Source organism: Herpailurus yagouaroundi, unplaced genomic scaffold, assembly GCF_014898765.1.
Source record: "Herpailurus yagouaroundi ecotype Mexico unplaced genomic scaffold, PumYag 67383, whole genome shotgun sequence".
NCBI lineage: Eukaryota > Metazoa > Chordata > Mammalia > Carnivora > Felidae > Herpailurus > Herpailurus yagouaroundi.
In genome coordinates, this window is record NW_024420199.1 from 1,099,034 (window position 1) to 1,116,192 (window position 17,159).

The following is a 17,159-nucleotide window of genomic DNA, read 5'->3' on the forward strand; positions in this document are numbered from 1 at the left end:
AATAAATAAACATTAAAAAAAAAGGAAAGTGGCATGCTGCTAGTTCCTTGTGGTTTTGGAGGGGGAAAAATCCCATTTGTTTCCTCAGCTCGGTGATTTGCTATGATGCCTATTTTTGTGAATGATATTTATGGATTCCCCCTTTCCAGACAATTGCCTTGGAAACTTATGTAACCAGACCCTAATCTAAAAAGAAGTCAGACTGAAGGTTATAAATGTTGAATATGTCCAAAGTTGAGTTCCTGTTTATTGGAGGAGAGCCTGGGACCCTTTTTGCTAGGTTACCTTTCTCCTTTGCTGAGTCTGAGCACTTGGAACATTTTAGTGCTGGCCTGCTGTGACTCACTGCCTGGCCAGCAGCTTAACAGATGCTTGAGCAAGACCACAATATGTCTCTCAGATAATTAAACACTGGGGCTATGCACAAGAGGACAAGTTTTTTTATGCATCAATTATGGGGACATTTTGTCATCAGCCCCTCATTTCTACTTTCTCAATACAACATAGTAAACTACGATATTTGAGAATCCTTATTCTTTGCCCTTTCCTACTCCCAAAACCTGATACAATGCAAGTTTTCATCATTGTCATCCATGTTAGACAGATCTACTCCATTTCAGTTGCAGGAAATATTCTTAGTAAACATTTACCTAGTGTATTCAACAGCAATCAGGCCATTGATGATAATGTAAAAGTTTATTAGAACATGAAGAGAGAAATTACCTACAAGTAATTCTGGAGTACTGGCTACTAGGAGCCAAATGCCTCATAGGCAGAAATTCATTGAATAGCATGCATTTATTATATGTTGGCTGCCAGAAGTTTAAGCACTTGAGCTCAAACTTGCCATTAGACCCTCCCCAGCATGCGGGCCACCCACCAGTTGCAAGGCATAATTACACGACAGATAACCCGCCCTCCTTGGTAACAGTATGGATATGGGTAGTAACCTAGCAAGGGTTCACAGACACGGCGGCAGTAGCGGTTGCCTCGGCGGCAGTAAATACAACAATAACCTCTCTCATCCAGCATGGGGTCAAATTCTATTCCATTTTCAGTCTGAAAGAAGAATAAACCATAGTTGGAGGGTAAGGTTCACTAAGAAAAGGTCCACCAAGCAGGGAAGGACTATAAGACAACATGAACTGGGGACTGGTGAGAAACTAAATTCCTTAGTCTGATCAAGATTGATCAAGATTGATTATGAATGAGCCCCTTAAGGATTACAAGTTTCTTAAATATTTTTTGTTAAAACAATGACCATGCACCTTTTAATGACTTTGATCTAAGGGGTAGTGAGTTTTTTGAGGGCTCTTTGCTATCCTTCTAACAGAGTGACATGATTGTAACTTACATAGTCATTTATTGGAAGTTCTCCCTCACTTGCTTGTCTGGCATGGCGGGTCTTTTCCACCTTCACTTGAGGGACCACCCACTGCTCATTTTGTTCAATCCCTTTTTTTTCATTGGTAGGAAAGTGAAGATCTTCACCATCCTCCTCAAAGTCTTGTAACTCTGAAACTAAGGGAATAAACACAAAGTTTTGATGCACCTCCTTTGCAAATGGTTCCCAAAAGAAGTCTTTGGGGTTATGGTGTTGGGAATAGAGATTTTCATTATCTTGTCAATGCCATCATTTAGGCAAGCATGAACCACTTTTCCAAACTCCTTCAGCTGCAATTATAAAGAGATTTCCCCCCAAACAAATCTGACTATTCCCATGTACGCAGATCTCTTCTTTGCTCATTTGGCATTGAATACTTACTGTTTGCCTTACTAGCACCCTAATTTTAAAAACCAGGAGAGGGGACTTAGGTGTCTCCCAACAATGATTTTACCTTTGATAAGTGCTGAGTAAATATTTTTTGATTGCTGGATTTGATTTAGTGCCATCTGTCTTCCCCTGCTTTCTCCTCTCTTTCCTGTCTTAAAATGTTTTTTTTTTAAATTTCTATTTATGAATAATCCTCCATTTACAGAAGAGTTGCAATGATTGTACAGAGTTCCTATATACCCTTTATCCAGTTTCTCCTAACATTAGCATATTAAATAACCTTGGTACAATTATGAAAACTAAGAAATTAGCATTGATACAATTCTATTAACTAAACTATAGACTTTATTCAGATTTCATCATTATTTCCATTAATGTCTTTTAGAAAAAGAATGTTGAAGCAGAAGTTTTAGCATCCAATCCAGAATATCACATTGTCTTTAGTTGCCTCTTTTTTTAAGCTGCCAAAAAGTACCAATAGCTTCTTGGTTTGGTAAGAGTGGTCTCTCTTGAATAAATAGTAATTTATTCTGTCTAGAATGAGGGAGGTCAAATTCTGTATTAGCTGGGAAGAATAAGACGTCCAGAGACCTTTGCCTTTTCTATGAGCTGATTGGAAGTTGAGAGCTGACCTCTTCTACTGTAGATCCCTAGCCCTCAATTACTTTTATAGTGATTCCTAAAACAGCCACAAAGAAATTTGTATTACAATGACTGTCCTGTCTTCTGGGGAGAATGCCACCAGTCAACACAGATAATCATTCTTGTGACAACAGAAAATTGTTTTGGCTCCTCTCTTCTGTTCTTGGGTTGGGTACACAGTGGTTTGAGCAATAGTCTGATATCCCAACTGCAATGAATATAGATGTGCAAAGAAAGATTAGTTTTTTGCTATCACTAGTCACATTAGGGTGGCATTAACTTTGCTGGGATATTTAAAAGCCTGTCAGCATTGATTTATCTGATTTATAACTTGGCTGTGAGAAATTCCTTCCTCCCTTGGTGGTGAGCATATACAGTTTCATCTAAGATACAAGCTGATCATTTGTGTTCCTAGAAATGTAGTTTCTAAATGATGGGAACATTAACCTGTTACTGACTTTGGAAAGAGGAGGAGGAGAAGGAGGTCATACCTGCTATTAGAGTGGGATTGATCCAATACATGGTCACATTATTACAAATTTCCAGAATTTTGGAATTTTTCAGAAAGTCTCGGTTTTCAATAGGCTTTTCTGCTGGGACCCAAATCACAGACTGTTCAAAAAAAGTGGTGGTAATTTCTTCATTCTGAGAGAAGTTCAGGGTGGGGATAGGCAGAGAAATTAATAAAATGAGTGAGACATTATGGAATACTGGAAAACACTCTATTTTAAGTTTGGATAACAATTTTAATCCCAGGGCTGTCTGTGAACTAGCTGTGTATGTGCATACAGTAGGTGCCTTTGAGAGAGTTAAAAATTGATCCCTCTCTCAGGTCTAACAGTAAAGCTAGTCACTGTACCAGGAGTTTGCTCTGCTACCATTTCACTTACAGTTAGGAAGGTTATCCATCGTTTTTTTTCTGGGCCTCCCACTGGGCCATATATGTTTTAATTCGGCTTCTGGAACCCTGAGTGATTTACATTTGTTTTTGCTCTTTTAAATGGATGTTGTGGGTGCCTGCCTTGTTTTAGGCTTGCAACTAAGATTGCAGGCAGGATTTGATCTCAAGCTGAAAAAACTCCTATAATCCAAACTGGTGAGATCAATTAAATAGCAATCGAACTTACTATTTTGGTTTTACAAGATTTGCCTGTTAATGGTGGCTAGTTGTAGTGTGAAAGATGTCTTTTTTTGTGTGTTACAGTCCAGTCTTTAGATTGTGACTTCACTGGCCTTACCGTTGTTTTACTCCTTTCATTCTAGATGCTTAGAGTTTGTCTTACAGTGTATTTTTCTTTAGGTAGCTTTTCTTATATTGTCAAGAACACTGCCTTCTCTTCAGTTTCTTGTATTGGAAGTAGTTGATCTATGTACCTACTTTCTTACTCACTTGTCTTTTGGGCCTTGACATTTCCCCCTACTCTTCAAAATTTTTTTTTAATGTTTATTTATTTATTTTGAGAGAGAGAGAGAAAGACAGAAGGAAAGAGAGCAGATGGGGGATGGGCAGAGAGAGAGGGAGAGAGAGAATCTCAAATAGGTCCAGCACCGACAGTGTGGAGCCCAATGCGGGGCTCAATCTCATGAACTGTGAGATCATTACCTGAACCAAGATTAAGAGTCAGACACTTAACCACCTGAGCCACCCAGGCACCCCAACATTTTCCCTACTCTTAATAAGGCTTTTACTTTTCTTTTTTGTTTCTTTCTAGCTTTATGATTTCAGTGTTTTTATTAATACGTTCTCTGAAATATGGCTTTCTATAATTTTTCCCTAGTTATTTAAAACTCTCAAGTCTTAGCTTCTTCAACTTTGAGTCTGTAAAGACCTTGGGATGTGTTGAAACGGATTGTAGAAAATGAGGTTGGTATGCTGACTAGCTTTGTTAGCAAAATCAGGGCTATTTATATACCTGCTCTGTATGTTTATCATGCGCAAACCATAGATACAGTGGTGAGAACAGAATAAGAGGGATTTTGTCATCCAGAACTGCAAACTTAACTCATAAAAAATCTGTAGCCTGAATATATATAATTGAATATAAAAGTAATCTCACTATCATGAGATAAATACTTATGTTATTTAAAAGATTTGGCAAAATTAATTGAAGAATAAATTAGGGCCAAAATGAGACATTATGAGCCTTTGCCTTTATCTTTTTCAGAAAAATAAATCCTGTTGTATTAGTTCAAGGTTTTATTGCTGGCTGGCCCTACTCAAATGTTTACATTATTTTCTGTAAAAAAAAAAAAAAAGCAACATGTACTGCCTTTTTCTCCTATTGACTCTCCCTTCATCTTATCCTTGCCTAATTCCTAATTAGGCAGTAATTCCTAATATCCTGGAAGTTGTTCTGTTCCTCAGATGCATTGAATTTATGCTTTTTTTTTTAATCACCAAAATTTTTCACTACCATAGACCTTGAGAACACAGCATTGTCTCTGGGAAAGTTTCTTTTTTTCCTTGGAAATTCTAGTAACAAGGGTCTGTAATTTCCCTGGCCATAAGGAGACCAGTGGCATGTCTGGGGGAGCCAATGACAGTTCTGAGACTTGGGTAAAGGAAAGGATAAAGGGCTCCCTATCCCACATCACCCCCCCAAAAATAGAAAAAGGGAAGAAAAAAATAAATGGGTAGATGAGAATTAAAATAGAAAGAGCTATGTAGGAAAATAGTGAAAAAATGGGGGAGAGAAAGACGAAAGAGGTCTTTACAGTACATAGAGAGGCCACTGTGCCATTGCCATAATTTCATTTTACATTTGCCAGTTAAACACTAAAAGAAAACCAAATAAACCAAACAAATAATTGTTTCTTTCTGGCTACAGTGGGAATATGCTGCCACAATATGGCTTTAGCTAAGGTTCCCCTTATTCCTTCACTGATAGCAACATACTTTAGTTACAGGAGGAATATCAGGAAAGCATTAAGAGCCTCAAGGGCTTTAATGATAGTTGTGTTTTAGTGAATAATCCTCCATCCCCCACTAGGTTTTCAGGGGCCATTTAGTGATTGCACCAGTATCTTAGGTTGCCTTACCTTGGCCTGACAGTATGTTTTCAGAGAATTTGTTATTACACTGCGGTTCTTACCTTCTTTGCTTTTGCCTTTCCTAGTGAGGTTAAATGCAGATTATTTCATTAGCAGAGTCTAGCATACAATGGTAAAGTGAATGAACTGGAATCTTTTAAATAGGTGAATGCCACAGTGTTATAAAAGCCGCAAGGATCTCAGGTGGCCTTGGGACTTTTCTTTTTAAGACTTTATCTTTAAGCAGGATTGCTTTGGTTCCTCTGGCTCACACATCTTACTAGAAATCTTTGGTTTAGAAGCAAATGTACAGAATGTTAATGGCTACCCAGGTATAAAAGTATAGTGTTGCTCCTAATAGCATGAACTTTCGTTTTTCAAAAGGCCCAAGTTCAAGATCCCAATCTGCTCCTCACTAGTTGTGTGACCTTGGAAAAGTCACATTTTGGTTCTGAACTCAGTTTCCTCATTGGAAAGTGGGGATAATAATAGCACCTCTCTGTAGGGTCATTGTAAGCATCAAATGAGAGTAAAGCATTTAGTACAATGTCTGGCATATAGTTAACACCCAATAAATGATGGCTTTTCCTACCACTATTAATATTCTTACTTACTTCATCTATTTCCTCCTCTGGTTCAGAAAATTCAGGAATCACTTTAATCTGAGTTTTGATGAAGCATTTTTGAAGACCTACAAAGTAGATGCCAGTGTAACCCTATAAACAGACAAAAAAATAGACCTTCCTGAAATAGTGACAGTTAACGAGGTCCATGATCTATTAAGGCCCCAGGATGGCAAAATTTGAATTCAAAGGGAAAGCTTTTGTTTTACAAACTCAGTGGAGGCTAAAGGCTATTTTTTAACTTGACTCAAATGTTCTAATATTTTAAGTGGGAAACCTTGAGGGGTGGAATAACCAACTTACATTTTTAAAGTCATGTACTTCCAATGTTTCATCAGTACCATTTCCACTTCTGAATATTTCAGTTCTGGTCACTGGATCAATTTCCATGTAAATCTTCTTCTTCTCTCCATTGCTGTAGAAAGTGTGCTCCATGTCATATGTCTGGAAGAACAGAGGAAAACAAGCTCTAAGATACTCAGTGTGTCCCTTCATAAGACACTTTAATTGGGTAATATCTGGGGCACCTTCTGTTTCTGGAGCCTTTGTGGTGAGGTGCCATCTCAGCAGCTTACCATTGGGATTTCTCTGAGACTCAAGATTAAAGTGAGGTGCTTCTTGGCACTGAAGCTGATATGGGGATCCTTCAGAGCCAGTATTTTGTATTCAACCCAAGTTGCTGAACTAATCACTAAAATTCCAACATTTTTTCTTGGCAGCCTTGATTAAATAGTGAATGATATTTTTGCAAACCAGCCTGTAAAGTATTTTTCCCTTACGTTAAGCAGAGGGATCATGTAAAACTGCTGCTGCTTCTTTAAGTTACCACTTCCCTTCCAAGTAGTGTTCACCCCCTCTCCCCATGAAATTCATTAGGGGCTGAGAAACAGATTTGAACACATGTAGAATGCTTAGGTATTGCTCTTTATCTCCTTATCTAACCAGGACTTTAATGTTGCCTCAGTAGTCTTGGGTCTTTTTTTAGAATCTGAAGACCATTCTCCTCGGCCAATATTAGGTAATACTCTTATCTAACCTCAACTGCTTCTTTTCCTTCCATTTCGACTCCAGGATACATTTATTGCCTTCCCCTGACCGTCTCTTTTATGGGTTAACTAAACCCACTCAGTTTATTCCTGAGTTTTGTTTTCCAAACCTAATTCAGTTGGCTTCAAGTATATTATACTTGAATATATGTAGAAATATATTATACTTGAATATATATAGAATTCGACAATTGTGTCAAGTTCCCTGCACTAAGTAATACAGTATCATACAAGAATAGTGCCTTGAAAAGGCTTCTTTATCAGGTTGTTCCTGAGTGGTTGAAGCAAAACTCCAGATTCTCTCTGGCCCTCTACAAGAGGTAATTTTTTCTTAGGACCAAGAGGACCAGTCCCATCAAGTGTCCCAGTTTAGGAGTAAGCCCATTACCCATAACTAATGACATATTTGTAGCTAGAAGCAAATAACAAACCTAAAGTAATATGCTACGTGTCACAAACCAAGCCAGACCTGATGGTGCCAGGTGGAAATCTCTTATTCCTGTTGTTAGGATGCTTCCTGCTATCAAGTTTTTTCCTACTTAGTTTTCCTTACAAAAAACATTTGGTAAATGAAAATTCCCCTAAAACAAGTCATTTATAGAGCCAATGTTGCTTTCTAATGATATGGCTTCCAGTGACAGAAGGCCTTTTAGAGCTTATACTGGGTCGGGATGCTTTTTAATGTCTGCGGGTGTCTGTGACTGAATGTTAGTTTAACCTGGTCAAATTGTCCCTAGCTCAACTAGAAAAACAAGTTGGAAGGGTTTGTAGAAACAATGTTGCTTCAAGTGTTAAAAGTCTTTGTAGCTGCTGAATAGGAAGCAATAATGTCATTTACTTCTTTGTAGCTCTGCAGTGCCTTGGACAGGGTCAGTACTTAAGTACTGGGTATACTAAATTAAATATTAACTATACAGCATATGTTTTTCCCACCAGGGACAAATTCTCAGCTTCATAAAGAGATTTTAAACATTGGCAAGGTCTTTTAAGACACCATACTTTAAAAGGGGAAGGAAAATGGTATTTACAACCTTCCAGCAACTGCAGAGTTAACTCAGGAATTCTGGCCTGGTTTGTGACAGGTAGCAAACAAATTCCTTTAGGCTTGTTATTTGCTTCTAGTTATAAATATTTCCTCAATTTCAGCTCTGCAGCCAGCTTGAGAAATGTCTACCTATGGCAAGAAATTGAACTCTAAGTAGGCCTGACCTAAGTAGAGGAGAGAGGCATCTACTTCAGATCCAGTCTTGTCAGATCTCCTAATGGGAGGGAATTTCTTTAGAAGTACTATACATTGTTGAGACAAATGTCGACACTACTAGTCATTGGGGGTGGGGTGGGGTGTTTGTTTCATGAGCAGCACCACTGATGGATTATTGCATGGAAAAATGAGGTTAGAGACTAGGGGATGTTGGAATGCTGCCTACCTGGGCAAAAGAAAAAAATACAGGCTGTATTTTCAATCATTGGTAGAAGACTATGGGACCATACCGGTGACATTTAGAATTTCAGTGTACTTCTGTGGAATGACTTTTCCTGCACTGTTGGCAATGTACTTCACTTGGACACCTTGCTAGATGAAAACTATTGGAAACTGCCAAGCTCAGCAGATCTTGATTACTTTCAACATTCCTTCAAAGAGGTTTTTTTGGGTTTTTCTTTGGTTTGGTTTGATTTCGTGGGAGAGAAGGGGTCCATTCTGATCACATTCATTAACCAGATTATTGGCTTATTTTTAGCAATGATAGGCTGCTAAATGGAGTGGGATCAGAATGACTTCATTTACGTGTGAATCCTGGATAAGGGGTGGGAGTGGGAAGCTATATATTCACCCAGATGGAATTCTACTATCGGAAGTATCCTTTTGGAACAGACTGTCCTTGTCTAGGAAGATGATGCTGGTGGCCCACTTTGGACTGTTTGGGGATGGGTTTGAGCAAATCCAGACATACTGTCTCGCCCAGGTCCCTGTGGAGCACATTGCCTGGGAAATGGCTATGCAAGCGCCACTGGCCCATATGAAGACTGAGCTCATGCCTTTGGCCTCAGAAGTACTTTTCTCTCTACTAAGCTCAATGCTCAGGGGCTGAGGGTCTTTCTGGAGATAAAGGACCAAATGGTTTTGTCCTTTCCAGGCACTAACTATAGCAGAGGCAGGATGACTGGCCTGAGAAACGTATGACTGGGTGCTCAGTAGCTCATCTCACACTGTCCCCAACTCAGCTTTACTTCAGGAAGGACAGAGCAAGGACAGACTGTGATGAGGACGACACTACTGTCAAATTGGCAAATAGGGAAAGTTAATTATTGGTGTTTCTAAGTTCCCTTTTCTGTTCTTTTCATATCCTGTTTCCTTTGTACTCTCTTAGTCCTTCCCCTTCTTCCCATCTTCCTCTATCCTTTTGTTTCCTGTCTAGACATCAAAGAATCTCATGGTGCTTCAGGTCCCTTATGTCAAAGAAAAAATAAATTTGACAAATGATTTCACACTAAGATGACCGTGAATGGTATTTATCTCTTTAAAAAGTGGAGTGAAATACTTAAGTCAAAAGAATGAATTACTAATGATGGATTTTAAGCACAATGACACCAGGAATAGGAGATATTTGAGAGGCAAGGGCATCCTTCCAGCACCACTCTGATACGTTCCTGTTCTACCCACACATAGGTCTCATCTTAACTGTAAGGACACTGGAGTGGGACAGGGAAGCCTATGAAGTGGGATATGACTCAGAAGTGAAATGAAATAGATATGTGGTTAAGTTCAGGTGGTCAGAGATGTAAGAAGACCACACTGAGAAAACATGGAGCAAAACCAAACTTATTTCTCTTCCCTGGCCCTTATACATTCTTTCCTCATTCCAGTTAAATCCTCCACTCAGGTACAAATGAGCCCTAACTTCCCTCTTTCACAGTCTTCCATTTCTTGCCTCAGTTTGTGGCAATCTCTGAGATTAGTTTTTGTAAAAAAAAATACTGTTGCCTCAGACCCCAGTGTGACGGATCGATTTTGGGGGCAAGTGCCTTTAGCCTTTCCTGAAAGGGATTTGAGGACATTTGGCTTAGGTTTGTTTCTTAGAGCCTGTGATTAATCTAGCTGCTCTTCTCTCCACCTTCATCCTTTACTGTTTATGAGGTACACTCTCCAAAGGTGAAATACATGCTCAGAATAGCTGGTTATCAGGTGTTAGGCTGGAAGGAAGGGAAGGGAATGCATTGTGCCATTTTATTACCAACCTAGCCTGTGGGAATTAAAGGGCCTCTGGGTATTTCTTTACCAACACAGAGCAGACAGATTGTTTCTTATGCAAAGTTGGACTTCTGCATCTTCAATCACCAGCTCTCAGCCCTGAAAAAAATTGGCATAAGCAGCACAAACATTCCTCTTTTTCAATGAGAAAAAAAACATTTCTTTCATCTACAGACTCAAGTTGGCTGGGAAGTTTTCCCATACCCACTATCCCCACCACCCCTCATTCTTATATGCATCTTAAGAATAGTAGAAAGAATCTTTAGACCAGGTTCTAGTCCTAGCCTCAACTCTGCCACTTAAAAGCTGTGTGACCTTGAGCAAGTCACCAAATTTCTCTGGAAGTTCAGTTCCCATCTTTATCTCCCACTCCTTGCCAGATGCAATGTTGAATAGTTGACAAAATTACTTTTGCTCACATTTGGACTAATACCTATCAGGTTGATGATTGGACTGCTACTATGCTATTATCTGTTAATCACCTGGGCTACTTTCCCTATACAGCTCCAGTCCCACTCTCAGCCTCTAAAAGACAGTTCCCTCTGAGGAGCCAGGTTTTCCTTGTTGGTGCCATGTAAGTTGCTCAGCAAATGCTGCCTTGTAGAATGGAGGGACTAAATCAGAATGTGCCCATTAGTATCCAGAGTTCTCATCTACATGATTGGTATTAACCTCTTAATAACCTACAGCAAGAACTGGCCCAGTGAGAGCTGCTGTCTGTATAAGGGTGGACTTTCCTTCTGCAATGGTTTGGGAGGAAAATAAAATGAAGAGAAGCCTTCTTTTTTAAAATGCCAATGTGGCACCATCTGGTGAAGCTCAGTCCCTCTGCTAAAGAGATTCCAGCTATAACTCCAACTTTTTCCTTGAGGGTATGAATGATTCTCCAGACCCACATTTTAGCCACCAAACTGCTGTGTAGGAAAGCCCAGAGAACTCAGGAAAGAGAGTTTTATTCTTTATGTGCCTAGAAGAGGCATTGAAGAAGAAGAAGAAGATGGGTCTCTGGCCAATGCTAGTATTAGAGAAATAGGCACAGGAAAGCTAGATCCAGACTTAGCAAGGAAGTGCTTTTTCCGAACAAAGGATTTTCAGCATACGATGATATTGAGCTGGCAATCCTGGGCGATGCTGTCTTAATGATTATTTGCAGTTGAGGTGGGGAGAAGGCAGAAGGATGCCCACATATCCTTACCACTTCTCTTCTCATACTGATAGTATGGAGGAGTTGTGAGGATACCCCCAGTAATCTTGAGTGCTGTGTGGGCCTTAGGATTTACGGTTTCTAAAGAGTCCTAAAGTCACCAGGTAGTTCCTGGATATGGTAGGAAGGGCAGAATTTCATTTATTTAATTTATTATCCTTTTGCCTCATTTTACAAAGGATTGGAGTGGATAGGTTACAAGGTTTGTGCTACATCTATAGATTGTTGATATAAGGGCTGGGATTTTTATGACTTGCTTTCTCCATGTTGGATGAATTAGCTGGGTAGTTGGCTTCTAATTGCTTCAAGTTAAATGGGTAATGCAGGGAACTTTAAAGGAAGAATGTTTCTCTAGGGTATTGGCTTCAAAGATCCTTGGGCAGTCACTGCCTAGAAGTGGAGCTTCATTGTGATGCACTCTCAAAATCTCTGGGACTGAATAGGTACCTTCCGTTTGGCTGAGAAAGCTGAATACAAGCATTTGATGGTCTGGCTTTAATTCAGCTTAAGTGGCTCCTATATGTGGTTGTGGGTTAGGGGCCTGGAGCCTGTAAGGGAGTGCAGCTGTTCCCCTAGGTTTAGTCCCTTTCATTTCACTTCATTTTGATGCTTTTCTCTTTCTGGAGTGTGTGTATGTGTGTGTATGCATTTGCACATGCATGCATGCACATGTGTTTATGCCTGGGGTGTGTGAGGAGAGGGAATCACGCATGGCTTACTCTCACTTTGGGATCAAGAATCTGGGTCTTTTGTACACATTAAGGTGGGAGGTAATGGAAGGAGGGGGAGGACTTACTGGCATGGAAATGTCAACATCAGATGTTAGATGTTAAATAAACACTGTTTATTATAAACAGATGTCAAAAAAAAAAAAAGAAAAACAAAATAAAGAGAAGCTATGATGGAGGCTGAAGGAGCAAACACTAAGAGCTTGGAGGAAGCCCCAGGAGAACAACAAAAAAATCAGTCCATCCATAAGCACAGCAACATCAACAATTCTGTCTCCACGGGTTCCCACAGGTCCCATAGGCTTGTAAAGGAAAGCCCAGAAGAACCTGGGTTTTAATTTGTTAGCTTTTGTTTCTTGCTAAGCCATACTCTTTTTTTTTTAAATAACATTTATTTATTTTTGAGAGACAGAGGGAGGCAGAGCATGAGCAGGGGCCGGGGGGTGGTGGGGAAAGAGACACACACAGAATCCGAAGGAGTCTCCGGGCTCTGAGCTGTTTGTTAGCACAGAACCCGATGCAGGGCCCGAACCCACAAACCACAAGACCATGACCTGAGCCGAAGTCAGAAGCTCAACTGACTGAGCCACCCAGGTGCCCCACATTTCTTGCTAAGCCATATTCTTAAGGGGAGAGTCTTTGTGCAAGGTGCCTGGATCCTTTTCCCTTGCAAATCTTCCAAGACTAATCTGACTTCTTTTTCCTTCCTAGGATTTATAAGTCAGCTCTGAGGCAGGCTTATTGGCAGTCTCAGCCATTGGAAACATAGATGGTTTCTTGGGCTCTTTGGGAATTAAAGGTAGTGGTGGACTGAGTGAAGCATCCACATCTCCAGCTGGTTCCTGAGTTTGCAACGGACCCAGCTGGGTCTTGTGGTGAAGGCCAGGACTTAAATATCAAAGACAACAAATTACAGCTCCCCACTGGAATGGAGAACAAATAACCTTTGTTCATGGTGGGAAAACTTGACCCAGGGGACACATATTGTCTTATACCAGATTATCTCACAATAATTTTGTTCATTTCTGAGAACCCCTTTGCTGAAAAGTACATCCCAAGATGGATTACTTCATCCCAAGATGGATTACTTTATTTCATAGCATACTTGACCTCTTCTGTGCTTGCACTCACTAGGTTTTAGTTTTGGTTTGAGGAATCACAGGATTGCTCCTTATAATGCATTAAGAAGAGAACTGAAGTGAGAAACAAAGATGATATGATATGGAAGTCGAGGGAACCATGGGCCCTGTTAGTGAGTTTGACACCTTGCAAGATAAAAGCAAGGTCCCACTTGTCATTTATAGTACTGAGGCAAATAACATTGAACGTTTAGAAAAACACATAAACTCTTTCAAAATAGCATTTGCAGTACCAACAGTCACAAAAAAAGGCCATCTGACCCACTGTTTAATCAAGCTTGTACAGGTGGTCAAAAGGGCTAGGTACCTACCACACTCAGTTAAGTACATTATGGCCATGGAAAACAAAAGGGTTTACTGTCCTCTAACTCACCCATAATTGTCAAAAGGACCCTATATTCAATATGTGAGGCAACACATCACCTAGAGAATTAGCTAAATGGTAACAGAATGGGAATGGAATGCATTTTGGCGCTCTTATTCATTTTCTGTTTCCTTCCTGATCTCTATTTCTTTGCCCACCTTGACAGCCTGAATATAGGTGGCTTCTCTAGAAAGATATGTGAACAGAAAGTAGTTCAGAAGCAGGGCACAGTGCAAGAGATGAGATGAGATGAGACAGAGAGAGAGAGAGAGAGAGAGAGAGAGAGAGACAGAGAGAGACAGAGAGAGAGAGAGAATGAGAGAAATGGCTAACTATAACCATTGGGTGATGCCTGAAATCCATTCTGGAACAAGGTGCAAATAAAAAAGCAGACAAAGATGGACTGGTTTGCTTTTCATTCTCCCTCTCACTTAAACTTGATAAGGTAGACTCTAGGACTAGATGAAAGTGGATATGACAGTAAAGGTGAAGAATCCAAGGGTAGCTATGCCTTATTTCTCTGTTTTCTTTTGGACACTTGTGTAGTTAATTTTCTATTTTCTCCCCACTGCCTCTCCTTTTTCATCAATCCATACTCTTTCCTCTCTGTTCTTATCACTCCTTTGGCTCCCAGTAGTCTATGTAAACCCATTTTCTTCTTATCTTTCATCCCCCCTCCTGGATATGTGCCTTTCTCTTCCTACATTTGTTATCAAATAAAAATTATGATCTCATTATAACAAATTAATAGCAACAGTAACAACAACCCACATGCAGAGAGAAAAATGTGGCAAAGACATAAAACCATCTTCACACCTTGTAGCTTGTACATTTATTAATTCTCTCTTAAATGGAAATGGTTAGCATGAAGGGACCACTTTCTTTGGGTCACATCTAAATTAGCCTATTGTGTGTGAGTCTGGGTATAACAATAACACTAAGGTACACAAATATCAACGACAATGGCCAGTCAGGTTTACCAAATTACCCTAATATCAGAAGTTTTCTGAGATACCTGTGATTAATGACTTGGTGTCTCTTGTTTCTACCTTGTGGCATTACTGTCTCATGGGTCAGTGACAATTATGGCTAGTGAGGAGCAGAAAAGTGCTGTTTTTTTTTAAGTCATAAATGCATGTGAAGTCAGGTATGAGAATTGCTTCTTCTGAAAAGGTATTTTCTGCCTGACCTCAGAACAGATACATTAAGTCAGAAACATAATCCCTGAAAATCCTTTGCTGCCATTTCTGGTGATTTCTTTTTATGTGGTTGTATATTACTTTTCCATCAACTTCTGCCCAGATAATTGAAAGGGAGATGAAAAATATTTTTTCTTACAGTAAAAAATTTGCTTCTAGTAGGGGTCTTAACTTCTTAAACCCAAGCATTATAAAAGAATAGCTAATTCTACTCTTATCATTATTAACTGAAATGCAGAAAACAAACTTTCCTTTACCAAAATAATTACACAAATGAAAGAAAGCAAAATCTTGATTCAATTCTTCATAAAACCAGAAAATATATGCAAAAGGGACTTAATGATTTTCATTTTCAGAGTAATATACACGTCAAGCACTAATTAAATTCAATCAAACTCAAAACAGAAGCATTAGATAATATGTGCATTTACTTACTTTTTTGGGTGTCTCCGGCCAGAAATGTTTGCCCCCCCAAAACAGGACAATTAGAGTTAGGGCCAGGATACCAAACACCAATCCACAAATCTTAAGTGATTTACATATCTTCTTGGATTTAAAAGCTTCTGCCTAAGAGAGAATAAAACAATACACAACAGCTCTTAAAATAGCAAGCCAAATTCAAAATCACCTTTGATTTCTCTTTTTAATGTTCACATTGCGATACAATAAATCTGTGAAACCATGCTTCTGCTCAAAAGGGAAAAAATATGAATCAACTTACATTTAGAATGTGACAGTCCTCACAGTTCTCTGGAGGATTCTTTGCCATGCTCTCTCAGCGCACAGTACTCTTTTCCTGCTTTGAGAGGACTGAGAGACCACTGCTGAGGTGGAGTTGCAAGTGAGTCAGCTAACAGATGCCAGAGGAGAAGCTGAATTTATATGGCTCAAATATGTCATACCAGAGCCTGAGGTAACCCAGGGGGCTCCTGTGCTGTGATTTGTTACATAGATATACCCATATATGTATATAACTTCTGTGCACAGAATTCCATCCTGATTGGCAAAGACAGAAGGTTATAGTGAAAACTATTGTCCTGGTGGTTGGTTTGGAATGGGACCAAGCCTAGGACACATTGAAATGATTTTTCACTACGAACTTAAAATATCAGTGGCAACACATGCTGCACACTCCAGAAATAAGCAAACAAAACAAAAAAAAGGAATGAAGTCCTGATTTCAATTCCATGTGATTTAACAAATATTTATTGCAGGAATATTAAATGTCAGGCACTGTACTTGGTGTTGGAAATTCAGAAATGAATAAGATACTGCCTCTGCCACTATGATAAAGTTCTTTGAGGACAGAGACCAATATGTTATCAACTAATTTTAATTAAAAACAGGGTTAAAAGATTACTTATAACTTTTCTCTCTCTCTTCATCCTAGCTCTCTGATTATTTTCCTTTCTAAATCCTCTTCCTCAGTCTGTTCCTTAATGTTGATATTCTTTGTGGTTCTATCCTTGATGATCTTCTTAATCTACATACACTTCTTGTATGATCTCACCCACTCCTATAAAGTATCAGCTGCATATCAATGATTTCCAAATCTGTATCTATAACCACTTTTTATCTCATGAATTTCAAAACCATTTGAGTATCTCTACCTGGATATACCTCAGAAACCTCAAACTCAATGTGTCCCACATCAAACTCTTCTTTTGACACCCTCTTCTCCCAACCTATTCCATGCCCCCTATATTCTTTTTTTTTAAAAAATTTTAATGTTTATTTATGAGAGAGAGACAGAGTAGGGGAGGGACAGAGAAACTGTAGGGGAGGGACAGAGAAAAAGGGTGAAACAGATTCCAAAGCAGGCTCCAGGCTCTGAGCTGTCAGCACAGAGCCTGATGCGGGACTCAAACCCACTGAAAGTGAAATCATGACCTGAGCTGAAGTTCAACGCTTAACTGACTGAGCCACCCAGGTGCCCCTCCCTGCCCCCCATATTCTTAATCTTGGTTGGTGGCTGTATTAGTTTTATAGAGCTGCTATAACAAAGTACCATAGACTGGGTGGTGTAAACAACAGAAATTTATATTCTTACAGCTCTAGAAGCTAGAAATCCAAGAGCAAGGTGTCAGAAGACTTGCTTTCTTCTGAAGCCTCTCTCCTTGCTTTGCAGATGGACTTCTTCATATTCACATGGCATTCTCA

The 17,159-nt window shown here is 39.5% G+C and overlaps 1 protein-coding gene across 2 annotated transcripts; it reads right to left on the reverse strand.

Annotated features, from left to right (window-relative positions):
• Positions 1–677: 677 nt before the first annotated feature.
• Positions 678–15,856, reverse strand: TNMD (tenomodulin). 2 transcript variants are annotated; one of them, XM_040467246.1, is made up of 7 exons: positions 15,721–15,856; positions 15,435–15,566; positions 6,373–6,513; positions 6,061–6,162; positions 2,908–3,061; positions 1,355–1,521; positions 678–1,059 (listed from the first exon to the last, which is right to left on the reverse strand). In XM_040467246.1, exons 1-7 carry the CDS (start codon positions 15,766–15,768, stop codon positions 850–852), a joined length of 954 nt encoding a protein of 317 aa, XP_040323180.1. In that variant the 5' UTR covers positions 15,769–15,856; the 3' UTR covers positions 678–849. The 2 variants fall into 2 exon arrangements, with proteins under 2 accessions (XP_040323180.1, XP_040323181.1); XM_040467247.1 differs by lacking the exon at positions 6,061–6,162.
• Positions 15,857–17,159: the final 1,303 nt, after the last annotated feature.

Excerpts from the sequence above, each read along its gene's own strand:
- TNMD (XM_040467246.1), bottom strand. The coding sequence starts at position 15,768 with ATGGCAAAGAATCCTCCAGAGAACTGTGAGGACTGTCACATTCTAAAT. Across the intron at positions 6,514-15,434 it reads GGCCGGAGACACCCAAAAAA|ACATATGACATGGAGCACAC; the intron begins GTAAGTAAATGC and ends CTGTTCTTCCAG. Across the intron at positions 6,163-6,372 it reads AAGTACATGACTTTAAAAAT|GGTTACACTGGCATCTACTT; the intron begins GTAAGTTGGTTA and ends GTCTGTTTATAG.